Consider the following 21,271-nt stretch of genomic DNA (forward strand, 5'->3'; position numbering starts at 1 on the left):
TACCCCCTTATCTCTCTATCTCCATTTCCCTCTTCTGTATTCTTTTCTGTTGCTTTCTGACATTATATCCACTTTTCACCTTATTTTTCCCTTTTTTGGTTGTTTTTTTAGGTCTTAAATTCTCCATTCTCTTTCCCCCCTTTCCCCTTTCTTCCCCAGATAAAGTTACTTGTTCATTAAAGATGGCTTCTTCTTTGTCCCCATCTTCTTGTTCTTGTAGTTTCTCATAGGTAGAGATCGCCATTTCTAAAAAATGAAAAACAGAGCCAAAAGAGCCCTTCCCTTCTTGTTCCTCTTCTTTATATTTTTTGAATTCCATTTTCAGTTCTTCCACAAGTGATGCCATTGTAGAAAATTTTTTAAACAACCACCCAAGTATTTTTAATTATTCAAATATAATTTCCAAAAGTCCCAAAGTCACCAAACAGTCCAAATACACACAAGCTGTTTCATTTAACACTTTCTTCTTTTTTCACTTTCTCTTCCTGGGTTTACAATTCAATTACAAAGTTCCAATTAAAATGTATCTTTCAATTTAAGTTTAGATTCTTTTAAATTCCAAGCAACTCCTCCAGCCAAATCTTATTCTTATTCTTTTCCTCTCCCTTCCCACTTACAGCAAAAAAAAGTTTTTTCAGTGCTCAGAAATCTTTATTGCCCCCTTGGCTTTGATTTTCCAGTTTAAATTACCTGCAGATGCCAAAGCAGGTTGTTCTAATTTCTCATTCATCTGCTGTCACCGTAAGGAAGGAGAGTGAGAAAAAACAAACTTTCCCTTTTCACTTTCATTCGCTGCTTCCAGATCTTAGGGAACGATGTATCTTTTTTAAAATTTAAATTCTCGGATATCTTGGTTATTGCTTCTTATCCCGGTCAGCCAAAACTTTCACTCCTTAGCTTCCTCCTGCACTTTCTTTTCCAGATGAGTGCTTCTTTGAGGCGGCCATTTCTGACTGCCGCTCTACCGCCTTCGGAAAAGGAAGTTAAGCCAGATGGGGAGGGGAGGTGCGGCTCCCCTCAAACCCTGCCGGGTCTCCCCTGTCTTCAGTCACCTCTACGGGGTGACTTTAGCCCCGAAGCCGGCTGGCTCGGGGCACTCCAGCGGCGAGCCCAGGCAAAAATCGCGCACGATTGCGGATTCCTGCCTGCCGCCGAAGCGCTGCAAACCGGAAGTCCATATTAACACAGTCCATATTCACAAGAAGAGTTCTCCACTCCTCTACTCATTGCAGAATACCTTATGCCACCAGACTTGAAATTCTAGACCTAGAAAACCTAGAACTACGCCGCCTTCAGTCCGATCTAAGTATAGTATATAAAATCATACATTGCAATGTCCTACCTGTCAATGAATACTTCAGCTTCAACCATAACAATACAAGAGCACACAATAGATACAAACTCAAGGTAAACCGCACCAAACTTGATTGCAGGAAATACGACTTCAGCAACAGAGTGGTCAATGTCTGGAATACTCTACCTGATTCTGTGGTTTCTTCCCCAAACCCCAAAAACTTTAACCTTAGACTGTCTACTATTGACCTCACCCCTTTCCTAAGAGGTCTGTAGGAGGCGTGCATAAGCGCACCAATGTGCCTACCGTTCCTGTCCTATAGTTTCTTTTATTTTTCTTATATGTACCCATTTCATGTATTCATAACTATGTATATACTTATACCTATTATCTTGTAAGCAATTGACAAAAAAAAATAAAGAATCCTCCTGGTGGAAGACTTCCTGATCTCTAGCAAGTGCCATTTTTGAACACGCAGAAAATCTTCCAGATGAATTGGAAGATACCTGGGTGCAGACGGATCCAAAGGATCAAAATCACCAGCGATTCCCAAAGTCCCTTCCCTTCCCTCTCCTGTTCAACTGAAGAAGTTTCTTGGATGAAAGCGAAACGTTTTCAAAGAAAAACCCAAGAAAGTCCTGTTGCCTTTTGGAAAAGCACTTCTGGGACAACCACGACCTGGGTGACTGAAAAACTCCATAGACATTAGAGATTCCCTTTTCAGCGCAACGTAGCGGAGCCCCGAAACTAAAACTCTCCTGCGGCTTATTAAGGCGAGGTTTGGACGCGAGCTATGGGAATCACTTCGGTGCAAACCCACTTAAACCTCATGCATGCTCCCCACGGCTCAGCCCCTTGCTTTCTTTCCTCTTTTCCTTCCCAGCGCTGCCTTTGCCATCAAGCAGGGCGAACGGAGCGAGCTTTCCTGTCCCGAGCTAAACTCGGACTACGCTTCCCAGAATGCAAAGCGGCGCGCCTACGCTTTTTGCTCCTGTGGGCGTTACGAGCGGGGGAGGGAATGTTAGCAACAGAACCCAGATTGGAGGAAAAACGGCGGACTTAAAACCCGGGTTCGGTCCAGCTGTTCAGGAATGACACCTCCGTGGGTGCGTGACGAGGGGGAGAAAGGCAATAGGGGACTCTGGGGAGAACCGTGGGAAGAACAACGGGTCTGGGAATGTGGGAACCTGTTGACACGTGTCTGCAGATGCGTGCACGGGGAGGAAGAGAGCCTGGGCAGCTGGCAGGTGTAGCGAGAAAATTTAGGCGGAAGGGCTAGTGAGTTGGGGGTTGTTGAGAGAGGGCACAAAGGAAGCCCCTCTGGGACAGGAGGTCGTGGGAATGGTGTTTTTTTATTGGGGTGGTGGTGGATTCTGTCGTGATGAGATGGCTTTGTAGAAGGACCTATAAAAGGTGAGTCTTTTTCAAAAAAAAAATATTATTGTGGACCTAAAGAAGGAAGTGGGTTACAGGGAGGGTTCAAATCTCAGGTGGCCTTTTCTTCACCTGGAAAGCTGCTTCCACCACTGACCAAGATGAGCTACCAGCTATTCATTCATCCCGGGCACCTTTGCTTCTAATCCCTTCTGGCCTTTTGTAGTGTAACAGCAAACATCCGTTTGCCTCCAGGCTGTAATTTAGATGCATCACAACTCAGTGGGACATTCTGGCAACCTGGATGGGTTCCCCAAGCCAGCTATGGAGTTCCCTCTTAGGACCTTCCAACCAGAGCAATTGGAAGTTCTGTCGGTGGGCGTGGAAAGCTGCAGCTGCCCGACTTTTACCAAAAAGAAAAATTAAAAAAAAAATCCCCAAAGAACCTTCAAATGAGATGATGCATTTCCAAATTAGAACTTCAGGTCCTGCTGTCTGTGGAGATTCTCAGTCATCGTCGTCGTCTCAAAGGTGCTTTTTTTCTTCAAAAGGCAACTGGACTGTATTTTCCTTGAGGAAGAAGAAAACATTTTGCTTCTCATCCAAGAAGCTTCATCAGTTCTGGGAGATGGAAGGATAGGTTCTGATAGGATCGTGGTGGGGATGGATGGAAGGATTGCATTTCTTTGCAGTCATCTGGTCATTAGCACTCTCTGAGAGCTTTTTGAGGCCACTTGGGGGTTTATCTGTGCCCTCAGGGTCACCTGAATCAGGATGCAATTGGGGTCCTGCTGTTTTTGTCCCATAAGGGACAGGCTACCTGAAAGATTGGTGCGAGCTCTTTGTTGTAGGGAAAATGGAATATTCTGTAATAATTGGAAGGAGATATGGAACACATAGGCAGTTTTACATAGCAGTAATTCTGGAATCACACCTTCCATGATTATGGGGAAAAAATGGGTTGCTCAGTTGCAATTGATGCAGGTAGTTCTGTGCACGGTGGAGCTGAATTTCTTGTTCCTTTGCAGAAGGAAAAGTACCTTTGGGATTTGAGAAATGATCCTGCTTTCCCTGGTGACTCTGATTTCATTGTTTCCATTAGGGGATGAACCAGTGCAGCATAAACAACTGCCAGCATGAAACACAAGCAATTACCTATCCAGTTTACAAAGTTGTGCATGTGAGTATACTGGTCATTAAGGTCTAACCGTCTTTCTTCATACACTACTCCTGGTGGCTACGATCATTGGGGGTATAGCTGGCTGTGGGTGGAGGACGTAAATTTAGGAAACATTATTGGGAAATGCTCCCACAAGCAGGGTCTGAACAGCCTGTTGGAAGAATTATCCTTCTGGGTTCAGTTCCAAGTGGGGAAAAAGACACTGGAAACATGGAGGCTGCTTGGAAAGATGGTTTAATGGTGGACAGGACCACATGGCTTGGAGCTCCAAAGTGAAATGGATGATCACATGCTCCAAGGGGAAAAGAGAAAAATCAAGAAGAAGGAGGAGGGCTGAAAGTGCCTGGTTTTATACCCTCTGTTGAGATTTGAATTTGAGCTTGTGTTCTGATTGGTTGTCAGACTCCCATGGGGCCATGTAGGGGCAACTCTGTAGGCTGCCCTGAGTCCCAAGCTTGGTTGAGCCTTGCTGGATGATGATGTAATGAAAAGGGCTTTGGGCAATTGCTATAGCTTTACCTGGAGATCTTTGTTATGTAAACTACTCTGGCCCAGGCCTTAATGGCCCACCCATTAACAAAGGTGTGGGTGAGTTTCTGCTTCTGAGTTTCTACTCTTTTTAGGGGAAATATTCTGCCTTTTTAATATTTCCCAGGATATTTCATTTTTCTAGGAGAGGGGTGGGTGCTAACTTCCTACAAGGCTTTACACTCCATTATAAGAACCAACGTGCATTCAGGTTTCTCAGGATTTAACCACAGTTCACAGACACGGATGCAGTCTTTTATTAAATCCAAATATTGTGCAAATATGACACAGTTTCTCTTGCTCAAATGACAGTAAGAGATAGAGTTGAGGGGCATCCCATAACCCTATTTTCACTCATGCCAACCTCTAAAACACTAAAATAAAAACTCAGATTAGGGATCAGTTACCAAATCTGAAACTGAGTCTTTTGTTCAATGTAACATTGTGGAAAGAAAGGAAATACGGCTTTTTTGTGTCTGCATGTTTCTTTAAAAGAGGAAATTGTTCCATTTCCTTTCTCCAGAGTACAGATATTAGCTGCTAGGGACTTGAGCCAAACAGCTCCTATTTCTTCACCCATATATCTAATTTTTAATCCTCTCTGACAGAAACATCATTTCATCAGGTTTGTATTTTTGTTTATTATAAACGGCCTTTTAATATGACAGTATGCACCTTTACACATAGTTTAGGATTCCCTATATGCAAGCAACCCCGCTGCTGAAATTTTGAGGCCCCATGTTTGATTCCATGCTAGCTGAGGAATTCTGGGAGTTGAAGTCCACCCGTCTTAAAACTGCCAAGATTGAGAAACACTTGTTTAGTTTGGTGGGTGAAGCCAGAAAATCAGGTTAATTGAGTAAACTGTATTTGTGTTAACCTTGTATTAAGCACGTTGGGTGATTATAGTAAAAATTAAACAGGTTAATCTGAGGAACATGACTACTTTGTGACTTTTTACTTCTTACTAAAAATGTGCATTGACAGAAAAGGTTGGGATGTTACGAGCTCTGAAGCAGTGACATGAAATCACTTTGTGAGTTATTGGCCTCGGAAAGGTCTTGCGGATAAGTTATGAAAAGTTTGGGTTCTTCACATTTAGAGGAGAAGGAGAGGCAGAGCCTCGGGATGAAATCAAGAGAGGAATCAGCCAGGAGTCCTTACTTCCCACAAGCAGGGTTGTGAATTCTACTATTCTACTATTAGCACCAATTTCATCTGAATGTTAGTTGGCTAGATTCTGGTATATAGGCATGAACAATAAACCAGCTTACTGGAATTTAATATGTAGTCCATCCTGCTTTGCACCCTGAAGAATCCTCACCTCTCCCTCTTTCAGATTTCTGCATTGAAACAGAATGGACTCCTGCAGTCTCTATCAGCAACCCCCAGTGATTTTAAGGAATCAGGTAAAGACCCAATTAATTTGATCTAATTTATTCAGTTTAGGCACTGCCCAACTCCAAACTAATTCTGCATGGTATACAATAAAAGCAAAGAAAATAGAAAATTAATAAAGGGTAGAAAAAGAAAAGGAATAAAGAAGAAGAGATGGTGAGTTTTGCTAACAACATCCACATAACCAAACATATCCTACAAGAACCCCAACCATCCTAACACAAGTCCCAGGTTAAAGAGCCAGGTCTCAGTTGGGACACTATTGGCATTCAGCCCCATGAATATCAGGAGGAATTTTAATTATTGTCTTTGGATTCTGTTGCATTTTGGATGATGTGAAATATTGAAGAGCAGGGACTTGCAAAACATTTCACTTTCAAAAGGACTTGTTCCAACTTTACTGGAAAAATTTGGTGTGATTCTGCATGTAAATCGTTCTTCAAACATCTTTTCAAGCTTGAAGCTGTTTTGTACTCTACTTCTAAGGAACTGTGGCAGGATCATACGCCTTTGAAGTCACTGAGATAACGGGTTTTAGATCTCCCAGAAATTTAAGTAGCTTCATCTGCTTCTCATTTATAACTGTATCTAGAGTCAAATACTCCTTTAAATTCTGCATGAAAGTCAGTAAAGGTTGAATTGAGATTGGCTGACAGGCAGAGTTATGGTTTTTATGGTGTTCTTAAAAATGACATTAATTATAAAGGTGGATTCTAACTGTTTTAGGGCATAAAACTACTAAAACTCTCATTGTCACCACCTTTAGCTAGGCAAAATGGTACCTCATATGGCCACAATTGTTGAACCAAAGTATCTTAAATGGGCTAAGTTGCAAAATGTGCCCTAAATCTGGGACCCATGACTCCTGTGGGAATGAAATTTGGGGAAGCTGTGACTGCTTCTTTGCTACTGCTTGCTGCTCTGCTGATGTTGCAGTTATGAGATCTTCATTTTCAACTTTCTCTGACAGCCACTGTCAAGCCACTTGTCAGTCTGTGCTCCATTCAAAATCCAAGAAAGAAATACTTAGACTCCATAGATTAGAGAAAAGAATTCTTTTACTGAAAAATGAAATGGTAGCATCAGGTAAAATTCTGAATCTGAGAAATTAGGCGCGCAGACCACATATACAAAGTGATGGAATTGTTCCCACCCCCCAAAGTTCAAAAGATTCTTCCAATTAAAAGTTCTGGATATGATCATGTGGACATCTTCAGGTGGTGATGAGGCCTCTGTCCGTTGACCTTGGCATATTTTGATAAAGATTTGCAGCCGTGCAGAGAAAAGAAAGCTAAGCGAGAAATAGAAACCTAAAAGCAGGAATTTATACTCCCCCCACACTCCTCATTTACACAACACAAGAATGTAACACCTCCAGCTCTCTTCCCAGACAATTCCCCCCTCCTCCCCCCGTTACTTATGGCAGCCAAAGCAAAGCAGTAGCAGAAGATCTTGAAGGCTGACACCACTCTTGCAATCCCTTACTCCTTACTCCTCTTACCCAGCAGTAGCCATTTACCTCCCTGCAGGGGAAGGTTAGGGTTTTCATAGTTAGTATTATTTCTACCTGTCAGTTTCAGATGCTTTCTGTTTGAGAATCCACCTCTACGGTTGGGTAATTTAGAAGAATAAAATGGAGCTGCTGTATAGTGCCTGGGGCTGAATTAAATTGAATTGAATACTTTATTTTGGCCAATTTGATTAAACATACAAGGAATTTGTCTGTGGTACAAAAGAGATGATGATGATGATGATGATGATGATGATGATGATGATGATGATGATGATAATAATAATAATTAATAATAATAATAATACAGACATTAAGAAGCACTGGGCAAATTGAATGTTCAGCTGAGTGATGGCATGCAAGGCCCCATATCGCCATCCCAAGGGAAGGAGTTGAAACAGTTTATCTACAGACCCCTCCAGGAGGTGAGGGGTCTGTAGATATTTTCTCAGCCCTTCTTCTGACCCACACAACATACAAGTCTTCTATGGAAGGCAGACTGGTTTCAGTTGTTCATTCTCCATGCTTAACTTTCCCTTGGTGTCTATACCTGTCTGTTTAGTTGCTGTACCAAACTGGACAGTTTATAGAAGTGCACATAACAGACTCAGTAATTCCTTTGTAAAGTCACACCTAGATTTTTTCTTTAAAAGAAAAATGGAATTATCTTTCAACAGTGGTGGGACTCATCTCGGGGGGATGAGTCTGCCTACCGAGATGAGCTAGACCGGTTGCTTTCGTGGTGTGGAGACAATAACTTGGTCCTCAACACCAATGAGACCAAGGAGTTTAGAGTGGACTATAGAAGGAACAGATCAGACATCCAGCCCTTGCTTATCAATGGAGACCGAATGGAACAAGTGGCCAGTTTTAAGTTTCTGGGTGTTACCATAAAAGAGGACCTGACCTGGGTGCTCACATTGCAGCCCTGGTCAAAAGGGCCCAGCAGAGATTATACTACCTGAGACTTCTCAGGAAACAACAACTGAATGAAAAACTGCTGGTGACCTTCTACCGCTGCACCAGGGAGAGTATCTTAACTTACTGGACCTCTGTATGGCTTGCCAATTTGCACAGTGGCAGATAGGAAAGCACTCCAGAGGGTTAAAGTCATTGCCCAGAAGATCATTGGTTGCCCTCTCCCCTCTTTGGAAGAGCCTTATAGCTCCCACTGCCTTAAGAAAATTCAAAACATTCTCAAAGATCCATCTCATCCTTGGCACCCCTTTTTTTGAACTATTACCACCTGGCAGACGGTATAGGATAATAAAACAAGGACAAATAGGCTGAAAAACAGCTTCTATCCCAGGGCAGTAGCTCTATTGAATTCTACTGTATAGTGCAGTGTTGGTGTGATGTCAGGGGTTTTCGGTTCAATGTGTGAAGAGTGAAGGATGTGTGTGTTTATTTTCATGGTCATGATGTGCCCTGAAGATGGTGTTTGATTTCGTTGTACAGGTGCAATGACAATAAAGTAAACTAACTAAACTAATTAACTTTCACGCCTCTTAATTGAGCTGCTTTGGAAGTGATTCTGAAGTGTGTAGTTCTGGTATGTCATCTTGTTTTCCCCTTGCAAGATATTTCGGAGGAGGTACTACGAGTCCGTGAAGAATGGGACAACATAGCAAGCATCCATCCAGGAGGTATGGAAAATAAGTACTGTATCATTTTACTCCCTATTGGAATCTGTTCTGAGTTGAATTTTAATTGTGCTACCCACCATAATGCTACCATTATGGGTGGCCACATATAATACAAAGGCCACCAGTTTGTCTAACTGACTTATTTTATTCTGATATTGCTCAGTCTGGGAAGGAGTGCAGAGTGGAGTAGAAAAAGGATACTCAGCAAGAAAACCATCCCTAAACAAGACAGTAAGCATAATAAGGATTAAAAATGTATAAACAAAGTTATGTTTTAAAAATGATGGTATAAAAAGGATATGCGTTTGTGTGTATATATACATAGAGACAATTAAAGTTTCCCACTCAATACTTTATGTGTACATTGAATTATGCAGGTAGTCCTCAACTTACAATCATTTGTTTAGCCACCATTCAAAATTACAGTGGCACTGAAAGAATTGACTTACAACGGATCCTCACACTTCGAACCATTGAAGCATCCCTGCAGTCACATGACCAAAATTCACACGCTTGGTAATAAGCATGTATATTTACAATGGTTGATCCCCATTTGTGACCTTTCCTGCCAACTTCCGACATGCAGTGTCAAAGGGAGAAGCCAGATTTGCTTAACAACCACGCAATTCACTTAATGACTGCAGTGATTCGCTTAATAACCGTGGCAAAAAAGGTCGTAAAATTGGGCATCACTCAGCAATGGAGATTCTGATCCCAATTGTGTTCATAAGCCAAGGATTACTTGTATGTATCATGAGCTGTTCCAGTTTGGAGAGACCCATTTGGAAAATTCAAATAGTTGTAACTCATTGCATTAGTGGCTAATCTTTTCTCCCCTCAAACACTGTAAGATGCTTTGTTCTTCTTCTGGAAGGAGCAGGGACATCCAAATCAAATCCTCTTTCTTTCTTTGCTTGCAGGCATTGTGGAGAAACCTCTCGGCCCGATACCTTTGATTTCTTTCAATGAGGCACTGCAGTATTTCCAAACAGCAGACCTCTCTGACTGTAGGGTAGGTATCCATCATCTAGGATGGATGTAGCAGTCCTGCTCCGTAAATATTTTAGGGACCGAAGACAATTCCTATGTGGCCCTTAGGGTAGCAATGAATACGTTCATATGACTTGAAGTAGTTTCATAATGTGTGGATGGAGTAGTCTAACTCAGCCAGGACCCAAACTGACAGAACTTGTAGAAGTAGCTGCAAGTGTGAGACTAGGCCAAAGCCACCATACTGAAAAGTGGCGAAGGCATGTAAGCAGGGTGGACAAAGCCAGGAAAAGTTCCCTCAGGGAAAGGGGCCCGAGTCGTTAACGGAACAAAAGGGCAAAAGTTAGGCTTGAACACGTGGCAAGCCCCCTTCCCCACCAACTCTGGGGGATAAATAGAGGTCCTGAAGCCAGTCCAGTCTTTTTGAATCATTTTTGGATCCCAGACTTGGCAGTTTCTGTCTCTCTGGCTAGTGCCTGGCAGCCTAGTAGTGGATGCTGGATTAGTGTGTACGTGCGTATGTGTATGCGTTTGTGTGTGTGTGTGTGTAAGAGCAAAAATATATCAGTAAAAGTTTGCTATTTCAAATTCACTGGGTCTCTGTGTATTTTAAAGAACTGCTTGTGCCTCAGTGTTCCAGCTGATTTGGGATTGAGTGTGGCAATTTTCCAGGCCAGTGAGTGAGTGACCATAAGCTGGACCTGAGAATCCACTGTGTAACATGAGCCACTTTCAGAGTCTGTCTATCTCGGATAGTAACACCTCTGAAAAGGAGCCCTACTCGTTCAGAGACACAAGAGTAGTTTTTATTTATGTTTGTTTATTAAACTTTATGCCGCCCATCTCCCTTATCCATTCTTTGTTCAGTGTCCCTGCCACTTGAGGAGGATGCTGTGGCGTTGCTGTCCTCCCTGCAGGAGTAGGTTTCTCAGCACCTGCGATGCTTCCACCTTTCATTTTTCCTTCTTCCAGAAGAAGATTCGGCCAACCATCCAAAGGAGAGGCCTGGCTGCCATGGCCCATTTCCTTTTTGGTCCTCCTCGTCTTCAGCAGCAGCTGCAGAGCGAGAGAGACTTGGCTTTGGCCATTGCCCAGTGTGAGTATTGCTTCTGAAAATGAACACAAGCCAATCTCTCTCCTCGTTCATTAGCCAGCAGCAGTTTCACAGCAACTTCCTTACTGTCTCTAGTCAGGAGTTCAAGTTTAGGGGACATTAGGAAAGTTTGCTAGAAGAGTGACAAAACATTGCTGTCTTCTGTGGATAATGCAATGATAGGCCCCTTGGAGTCCTTAAGTCTTATCGTCCCGTTTTATTTCACTTTTCAGTACAGGTACAGAGGTTTCTTTACCCAACTAGGTAACATCACCAATGGTCTGAAGATGTTACCTAGTTGGGTAATGAAATGCCTGCAAGAAAACAACTAAGCTCAGAGAGCATCAAGGACCCCAAAGTATAGAATAGAGTAGGGTAGGGTAGGGTAGAATTAATAGAATAGGATAGGATAGGATAGGATAGAAAAACAGGACAGGACAGGACAGAATTCTTTATTGGCCAAGTGTGATTGGACACACAAGGAATTTGTCTCTGGTGCATAGGCTTTCAGTGTACATAGAAACAACAAAGTGATAGGCCAACTATCTTGTGCTCACTTATGTAGAGGACTTAATGGGCCTTTCCCTGTACAGGTGGTTTGGATAATAATGAAAAAGTGCACATGAGGATCTTGCAAACTGTTTACAAGAAACTAACTGGCTCCCGATTTGATTGTGCCCGCTATGGAGCCCACTGGGAAGATCTTGGATTTCAAGGTACGCTGAGTGTAGAACAAGAGTCTTTGCTTGAGCAAATATATACCTGAGCCTTGTTTCACTCTCGTTCATGGACTTTGGGACAAAGAGTGCACCTGTTGGCCATTTGAAGTTATCCAGAACCCTGACACTATGCTTTTTTTTGTGCACCAACATCACAACATTGATTTGTTCCCCTTCAGCGCATAGATTTCAAGAGGGCCAGTGCAAGTGGTCACCAGAGCATTTGTAGGAGTGTTAGGGAATGCAGATTTGCTGATTTCCCCTCTTACTCACCTCCAAAATCACTGTTTGAATCCCCCTGCTGGGTAGGTAAGCAACTTTCGCATCTTCCTTACTTCCTACCTATCAACCTACTTATTTGAACAAAAACATTTAAACTAAACACAACCCCCAAATCATCCCATACATACATGCAAGCTATCTTCTTACAGCACACTAACTCTTGATCTCTTATAGCTTTATAGAATAATTAATAGGCAATTTCTACAGCTGGGTCCAGTTTTTGCAGCTGTATTTCATTACCAACTCGTGAGGAAGAGCACAAAGTTTTCATTATACAACTTTAATTTCAGCATTGCCTTAAGTGTCTGAGCAATTTACTGCCTGGAAGTTTGCTTAATACATGCAAGACCATTTCTTGGTGTGACAGCCTCTGTGTATCTTCTACCCTTAAGGAATGGATCCCAGCACAGACCTACGTGGAGCAGGGCTGCTAGGATTGATGCAAACACTTTATTTTGTGATGGATTCCCGGATATTACCTGTAGCTCGAGAAATTTTTAAGTTGTCCCATCATGAGGTTCAGGTATGTTGCCTCATTTTTCTCATCTCTGTGCAGATTTTCTTTTTAAAGAGCAGCTGTTATGTACATATTGAGAACAAAACCTTTCAGGCTGATCATTTAAAACAATGTTTTTCAGACTTGGCAAGTTGAAGCTGGATGGAATTCTGGGAGTTGAAATCCACCCAGCTTAAACTTGCCAAGTTCGATAAACACTGATTTGAAACATGCCAGCTGTTTTTTTTTTATATCTCTAGTAAAGCCAAAGGAATTGAGTTTTGAGTCTGTTATAGGCAGGGCACTTTTTAAAATGTAGCTTTTGTTTCTTTTCCAGAATTTTCCTTTCTGTGTGATGTCTATCAATATTACCCGTATTGTCATTCAGGTTTTGAGGGAAGAACGCCTTTCCAGGTGAGCTCATCATGGGTTTTGGATATTTGCAGAGGCGTTGATGGGACATATGATGATGTCATGCCTGTGCTGTGACATGACATACTGTGCCACAATACATGTATGTAACCAGAGCTTTTAATGTAATGACATCAGATATTATATCAGCATCATGCATGCCATAGTCATGGATCTCTCTGTGCCTTTGTGAGCTTTCAATGCATTGATCCTTCAGCTAAGTTGTTAGCTGTAATACAGGTCATCCTTGAATTACGACCACAATTGAGCCCAAAATTTATGTTGCTAAGTGAAGCATTTGTTAAATGAGTGTACCCCATTTTACGACCTTTCTTGCCATTGCATTTGTTAAGTTAGTAACGGGACTGTTAAGTGAAACTGGCTTCCCCATTGATTTTGCTAGTCAGAAGGTCCCCAAAGGGGATCACATGACCTCCGGGACACATCAGCCGTCATAAATATGAATCAGTTGTCAAACATCTGGATTTTGATCGTGTGACCATAGGGTAACTTATTTAATTTATTATCAGTAAAAGGATTCTTAAACCAGCTGACAGCCCAAAGGAAAATGATCTCTTATCGTTTGTTTAGAGTACAAGTCTGTCCTTTAAGTCTTCCTGCTCTTAAAAATAAGCCTCTGCCTATGTATTTTCCACATCTAGTACTCAGTGAAGCAAATGTGAATTTTTACGTAGCCAAACAACGCCATCTATGGGCAACAGGCCTGAAGGGAAGTTCTAAAGCACAAAGTATATTTCAGAAAAAGAGAGAAGGACCCAAACAGCTCAAGGAAGATTAAGCCTTTGGAGCAGGGGTGGGATGCTACCGGTTCTGTCCGGCTCTACAGAACCGGTAGCTCTGAAGAGCAGCAGACACAGAACCGGTTCTGTGTCTGCTGCTGTTTGGCCCACCCACCTGCCTGGGCTCTTACCTGACCTTTATTTCCTGGTTTTTCAACCTGAGCTGCTTTGCGCGGCACAGCTGAGGTTGAAAAAGAAGGAAAGAAGAGGATTTTCAAACGCTGCACACCTGTGCACAGCGCTTATCAGCTGTCCGGGTGGCACAGCTTTAGGTGTATTACATGCGTGCACAGCGTGCATGCACGCGCAAAACATAATCACCGGTTGAATCCCACCCCTGCTTTGGAGTGTGTCCTACTGATAGGGAGGTGGTGGTGGATGTAAATATTTTGTAACGTGTCTTTTTCAGAGAATGCAATCGAAGGCAGCAGGTCATTGCAGTGCTCAACGATTTGTACGTGGCTGTATTTTTACGGCTTTTCAACATCTGGAAAACCCAGCAAAAGACCATTTCTGATTCTGGTTTTATTCTAAAAGGTGGGTTGCTCTGGTTTTGTTCTGAAAATCAACAGAATTGACATGATGTGCTCTTAATATTAATGCATTCCTCCATAGAAAGCTTCAGCAATATGGTTTCCAGTCCCACCGGACACAGACTTTTCTTGCAATAGGCAGACAAACATAGACATGAAAATGACCCTCAAAGACTCCTAACCCAAGGATTGGGGTAAACAATGGGTTTGTTTAATAACCGCAGCGTTCCCTTAACAACTGCTGCAAAAATATTGTTGGTCATGTGAATGATGCGCTTTAAGATTGTCACGACTTACGACCGCAATGGACAAGGCTCCATTATGGTCGTAGCTTGAGAACTACCTATAACCACTTCCCATCAAGCAATTACAGATTCCATATCTGGAGTTCATTAGGCAAATCAAGCCAACGTTTGAGCATCCATCTCATTTGAATAACTTGTGTTGGTTTATGGTTTGAATAGACACATATTAGGGCTGACACATGACTTAGAAATGCCTAGGTGGTTAATTGAGTGAGATGCAATTCATTTTCTATCCATTCTACGTGTATTCAGTGATTAAAATGGTATGCAGGGCTCATTTATTTATTTTCCCTTCTTTGAGAATGAAGATATAATTGTTGGGTTGATCATTTCATAGTTTGCTGCTTTCTGTGCCATGTGCTGCTAAATGTTTCCCTAGCCATAGCTGCTTCTGATTGGAACAAAAGGGAAGCAATTTTCATTTAATTCCTAGATTCTACTCCAGACACTCTTGGACAATACTGTCAAAACTAAGATTGACAGGAGGCACCATAGCACAACAACCCAGAAGTGGAAAACAAAAGAAGTGCCTTATCTTATATCTTCACTTCTTGTTGTTATCATAGAATCATAGGGATGATTCTACAGTCTTCTAGATCAACCCCCCACACACCTAGGACAGGAATCTTCAGGCCAGTGGCTGTCCAATCTTTGCTTGAAAACCAAATGGAGCAGCCATTAATCCAGGAGGCAGATTGCGTCACTGATTAATAGTTCTCATGGCCAAGAAAATCCCTCCTTATTCTTGGTTGAGGCTCAGGGGTTAAAAAATGCTGAGCTTGTCAGATTGAGAGCTGACAGTCTGGGTTCGAGACCCAAGCATTGTGCAATGGAGTGAGTGCCTGTTCCTGCTCCAGCTCCTGCCCAACTAGCAGTGCGAAAGCATGCAAATGTGAGTAGATAAATAGGTACCACTGGTGGAAGGTAACAGCATTCTGTGTGCCTTTGGTATGTAATCATGCTGGCCACATGACCATGGAAAATGTCTTCAGACAAGCCCTAGAGTTGGACATGACTGAACAGGGACATCTTTACGTTTACCAAGTTTCTCACAAGGAGAAGCTTCCACACATTGATTCTTGTCCTGTCATCAGATACCATGGAAAATTCTCCTTGATGTTGGCCCAGTATTGGAAGACTGCTATAGTGTCTCCTTTTAGCCTTTCCTTCTTTAAGTTTAACATACCCAAGTGCAGAGAAGAGCAACAAAGATGATTAGGGGAAGACTGAAGGCTAAACATATAAAGAACGGTTGCTGGAATTGGGTATGTCTAGTGAAAAGAAGGACTAGGAGGGACATGATAGCAGTGTTCCAATATCTCAGGGGTTGCCACAGAGAAGGAGGGGGTCAAGCTATTCTCCAAAGCACCTGAAGGCAGGACAAGAAGCAGTGATTGGAAAGTAATCAAGGAGAAAAGCAACCTAGAGCTTAGGAGAAATTTCCTGATAGTTAGAACAATTAATCCGTGGAACAAATTTCCTCCAGAAGTTGTAAATGCTCCAACACTGAAAGTTTTTAAGAAGAGATTGGACAACCCTTTGTCTGAAATGGAATAGGGTTTCCTGTCTGAGCAGGGGGTTGGACTAGAAGACCTCCAAGGTCCCTTCCAACTCTGTTATTTTGTTCTCTTCTCTTCTCTTCTCTTCTCTTCTCTTCTCTTCTCTTCTCTTCTCTTCTCTTCTCTTCTCTTCTCTTCTCTTCTCTCTTCTCTCTTCTCTCTTCTCTCTTCTCTCTTCTATTCTATTCTTTATAGAATTTAGCCCGCAATTCCATCCTTGGACTATAATCTCAGAAATTCATGACGCTTGGGCTTGTGGCTAGGATTAATTGGATTACAATCTCATATATCAGAAGGATGCTAAATTGGAAAGAGCTATATAGCAGTAGCTTTTCTTATAAACCAGAAGCACACATTTCTTGACTTAACAACCATCCACTTAGTGACCAAAGTTACAACAGCACTGAAAAAGTGACTTATGACTAGTTTTCCTACTTATGGCCATTGCAACATCCTGGAATTACATGATCACTATTTGTAACCTTCTCAGCCGGTTTCTGACAAGCAAAGTCACGGGGGGAAGCCGGATTTGCTTAACAACTGCATGGTTCACTTAACAACTGCAGTGATTTGCTTAATAGCTGGCAAAAAGGTTGCAAAATGGGGTGCAACTCTCTTAAAAATTGGAATGGAAATTTTGGGCTCAGTTGTGGTCATAAGTCAAGGACCGCCTATGCTCATTCTATGCTGGATGTTGAGATTTTTCAAAGCAGGCTCATATTGGATATAATTTTCCTGGTTTTTCTTTTTCTTTCCGCTCTGTATAGAATTGGAAGCCTTTGCCAAAAAAAACCCAAAGCAGCTGCTAAGACACATGGAGACATTCATGAACGGAAGCTCTGCAGCAGGAGGGGATGATAGTTTTCAGGCTCCTGCTTTCAGCTTGGATGTTCTTGGTCCCAACTTAAGCTCTGGTACCGTTGACAGTAAGGAGTTGGATTTCGCTAGCATCGATGACCTGGCGACCGAGAAAGCACAAGACAGTTGATCTGGATCCAGAACGGTCGTGAGGATCCTTGTATGGGATTAATCAGCAAAGGTGGTTGCTTTACAGCCTGTAGGGAGGCCTCGGAGGAGGGCTGATGCTCTTGAAACGTTACTAAAGTAGAGCTACAGGACTCTGGTTGTAGGGCAGAGCAGCTGCCACAAGGTACAATGAGAGCCCTCGGGGTGGAGCCTGGGAGAAAAAGCAGGCAGCTTCATTCAAGAGGGAAGCAATCCAGCCAGGATCTGATTTTCCCAGTTAGTAGCATTAAAACTAATTTGTAGTGGGGAGAGTGTAAATCTGATATATGAAAAAGCATTACAGTCTCCTCCACTCCGCCATGTTCTTCCAATGTTCCAGCTAAGAAATATTAATGTGTTACGGATTGTGAAATCTGAGCTCATGTCATTTTTTTTAAAAAAATTGAGTTGTAGCATCTCCAGGCTTAGGTTCCTCCCCGCTTCAGTTACGTTTTTACCTCGATGTATAAGAACTGAGTCCTTCTATCAGTTGGGGGAGGCATTTATTTCCAGATGGCTTATTCCTGACACTTTATCAATCCACAGGGCCTGCGTTTTGCTTGAAACAAGATAAACAAATGCATATTACTAAGTTGTACTGAAATTGAGACACCCACACTGAAAGCTGTGGAAAACGATAGAGAGACCGCCAGCCATGACACCGTAGCTATTTTACTTTTATGAATGGTTATCTAGCACTTTACATTAATGAGGCAAATCAGGTTTTTTTTTTTAGCCTCCGGCTGTGTGATAAAACCAAGGTTATTTTATTCCCATTCTTCTACTTCTCTTGGTTTTAGGGTGGCCTCTGGGTTTGATAATCGGCCAGAAAGGATAGATTTACTGCATGTGAAGTTTTCAAATGTGTCTCGTAAAGCGACAAAAGTTACCGCACAATAAGCCTTTAAATAGTCATTTCTCTAGTTCTAGGAGACTCATTTCAGCTATGCAGAATTCACATGGATGTCTTGTTCAGTGTACCAACCGTGATGTAAAATTCAAGCCTTATGGATGGTGTTTCCCCCCCCCCCGCCCCCATTAAACTTATTGTCTTCAATCCCAGGTTGCGTGTCCGTTCTGTTAATCTCAAATTAGCTGCAAAAATTAACACTTTTGACTTGAAGTATCTCCAGACTACAAAAAAGATGCTAAGACTCTGGAAAGAGTGCAGAGAAGAGCAACAACTATGATAAGAGGTCCTGGAGACCAAACTGCATGATGAACAGTTAAAGAAACTGGGTATGTCTAGTTTAACAAAGAGAAGGATTAGGGGTGACATGACTGTCTTCTGGTATTTGAAGGACCGTCACAGAGATGAGGGGGTTGACTTACTCTGCAAGCACCAGAGGGTAGGACAAGAAGCAACCGGTAGAACCTCATTAAAGAGAGATCCTACTTGAAACTAAGGAGAAATTTCCTGACAGAAGAATTGATCCCTGGAACAGCTTCACACCTGGAGTTCTGGCATCTCCATTGCTGGAGGTTTTAAAGAAAAGATTGGATGTTCATTTGTCTGGGATATAATATAAGGACTCCAGTTTTGGGTAGGGTGTTGGGCTCGAAGACCTCCAAGATCCCTTCCAGCTATGTCTGTCTGTCTGTCTGTCTTGTCTGTCTATCCTCTCTCTCTCCCTGCCCCCTCTCATCATTTTATTTTAACACAAGGTGAGTATGATTTGATGATTCTAATTTGTTTTTAACATAAAGGTAGGTGCATGAGACAGTAGGCAAATCACAGTGCAAGTACTAGAGAATATGACTGAATTGTTATCCGGTGCTTTGCTTAAAGAATAGGGATCCTATAAGTAAAATGTTAGCTTGAGATCACATTTATGACTCAGAGGCATGTGATCTCCTTTTGCGACCTGAAAAGCAAAGTCAATGGGGAAACCAGATTCACTTAACGACCATGTTATTAATTTAACAGCTGCAGTGATTAACTTACTAAATGTGGAGAGAAAGGTCGTAAAATGGGGCAAAACCCACTTAATTTCTCACTTAACATAAAGTTTGAGCTCAATTATCATTAAATTGAGGGCTACCTGTAATTACTTGGGAGAAATACAGTAAAACCCATCTGTGTATAATATGGGCGAGATTGTGATGGAACCCTCAATACAGTGCCTGCCATTCTGGTTTACCTTCAAGTAAACGGTTTAGCATTTCCAGGGCCCTTACGTAGCCTTGAGGCAATCAATGGAAGCATTCCATTTTATTTTTAAGGCTGATAGTTGTGTTCACAGGAAGACTGTCTAACCATTTGGGCCAACCGCCCATGATGACTGAGGCATACCTCCAAAGCTTCATATCACCACATCATAATAAAGCAAAGCCAGTTTGGTCATCCATTCCTGACAGCCAGGATGAAAGAGGGATTAATATGTGGTGACAACAACATGTCCTTGAAATAACACTTGTCAGATGGACTGTTGTACCTGTCAGGCAAGATGAAATGCGCTAAATTATCAGATCAGCTCATCGTGGTTCCTGATGGATGCTAATCCATTTTTTCAAAGAACATCGGAGTCCTGTCGCTGATAATTTTTTCCCCAAGCTGTATATAGCAGAGGTCTCCAACCTTAGCAACTCGAAGACTTGTGGACTTCAGCTCCCAGAATTCCTCAACCAGCTTTGCTTCACTGGCTGAGGAATTCTGGGAGTTGAAGTCCACAAGTCTTAAAGTTGCCAGGGTTGGAGACTCCTGGTATATAGTACGTGCAGTATAAAGGTAATCCTCAACTTACAGCAATTGGGATCAGAGTTTCTGTTGTTAAGAAAGATGGTTGTTAAGTAAATCATGCCCAATTTTCCAGTTTGTTTGCCAGTTAAGGAAATCACTGCACTTGTTAAATGAGTCATGCGGTCATTAAGCAAATCCGGCTTACCCCACTGACTTTGCTTGTCAGAGGTTGAACAAGGTGGCAAATGGGGATCACATGACCTCATGATCCTGCGACCCTCATAAAGGCATGCCGGTTACCAAGCGCTCCGATTTGGATGCCCTGAGATCCTAAGCGTGAGGCCCAGTTTTAAGTTTTCAGTGCCATTGTATCTTCGGTCACTAAACGAATGGTTGTAAGTTGAGGATTACCTGCACATACATGCCTGTTTCAGCCGCAGTGCTGAAGGGATGGACTTGAAGGTATTGGAAAATAAAGTTCAAAGACACAGAAGCAGCTATAATTTCAAGGGCGCAGTAGATGTTTGTGTGGAAATAGGCTAGGCCTCCTATTGTCCCTTTCCCTTCCGATTTCTGTTTGTTCCTGCTGTCAGTCTTGTTCTTCATTCCCTTTGGTGTTTACAGTAATTCTCAGCCCAGGGTTATGCCTGATAGAAGAAACCCAAACTTAACTCACAACAGAACTTTGCAATTGTGGGATGTTCAGGCTTCCAATTAACTATTTTATATTGCCTTTGTTCTCCACCCTGAATAGTTCTCTGGAATGAATACTGTTTTTCAAATTCATATTTCACTGTAGTTATCAATTGCAGGTGTTTATGGTCTATCTCTGCTGCCATTTATTTATCTTTATAGTCTTTCAACCAAGCACGTTGAGCCCAAAGTACCATCAAATCCAATAAGATGTCTACTTCAATAAAAATGAACTTGCACAATGGGCAAAAGTAATAGAATTAGGCAGGAGATCCACAGGAGAAGATTTCACAAATGGGATGCCACGTGGAAAAAGTGGTCCGTCTGTTTTTTCTTGGATGATGGAAACCCATGGAAGAGAGATTGAAAGATATTTAGGCAGACTTATACAGCAGTTCTGTATTTGGTTCATAAACTCTGCATTTCTGCTTTGGCTTGAATTTCAAGGTAAGTCCTTTGAAGTCTCCATGAGGTCTTCAAAGGATATTGAGACTGGAATACTCACCCAATACTTTTAGGTTGTTGACTGTGGGACCTGAATAACATTACAAAAATGCTACCAGTATGCTTGTTTTCCAACTGGTAAACCACAAAAACCTCTCTTTCAAGTGCTGGCCCTCTTAATCCCCATTTGAGCCTGCTAAACACATCATAAATGAAGAGGAAGAAATGTTGGGTTCCTTGGACAAGCTTGATTTAGCAGAAAACAAGTGGTGACATAACACAAAGGGTGTTGCAGGAGAAGCAAGCAGAGGGGTTGAGTTGAGGTGCTATT

The 21,271-nt window shown here is 42.2% G+C and overlaps 1 protein-coding gene across 10 annotated transcripts; it reads left to right on the top strand.

Moving 5' to 3' along the window:
* The first annotated feature begins 2,281 nt into the window (after positions 1–2,281).
* On the top strand, positions 2,282–18,180 carry ELMOD3 (ELMO domain containing 3). Of its 10 annotated transcripts, none has more exons than XM_026671411.2 (11): positions 2,282–2,707; positions 3,771–3,848; positions 5,716–5,785; positions 8,865–8,930; positions 9,851–9,942; positions 10,893–11,016; positions 11,607–11,729; positions 12,407–12,537; positions 12,848–12,924; positions 14,131–14,258; positions 16,886–18,180. In XM_026671411.2, exons 2-11 carry the CDS (start codon positions 3,774–3,776, stop codon positions 17,104–17,106), a joined length of 1,107 nt encoding a protein of 368 aa, XP_026527196.1. In that variant the 5' UTR covers positions 2,282–2,707; positions 3,771–3,773; the 3' UTR covers positions 17,107–18,180. The 10 variants fall into 10 exon arrangements, with proteins under 10 accessions (XP_026527196.1, XP_026527192.1, XP_087825850.1 ...); XM_026671407.2 differs by having other exon boundaries at positions 2,282–2,400; XM_087969724.1 differs by having other exon boundaries at positions 2,288–2,400; positions 8,832–8,930; positions 10,788–11,016.
* The last annotated feature ends 3,091 nt before the right edge of the window (positions 18,181–21,271 follow it).

Source organism: Notechis scutatus, chromosome 7 (assembly GCF_049901735.1).
Source record: "Notechis scutatus isolate UNSWTSFEM ecotype Mainland chromosome 7, rNotScu1.2, whole genome shotgun sequence".
NCBI lineage: Eukaryota > Metazoa > Chordata > Lepidosauria > Squamata > Elapidae > Notechis > Notechis scutatus.

What these genes read in the sequence shown, in the direction of transcription:
- ELMOD3 (XM_087969724.1), top strand. An exon ending in AGCAAGCATCCATCCAGGAG is followed by an intron (nt 8,931 to 9,850) that starts GTATGGAAAATA and finishes CTTTGCTTGCAG; the next exon opens with GCATTGTGGAGAAACCTCTC. An exon ending in CAGACCTCTCTGACTGTAGG is followed by an intron (nt 9,943 to 10,787) that starts GTAGGTATCCAT and finishes TTCTTTGTTCAG; the next exon opens with TGTCCCTGCCACTTGAGGAG.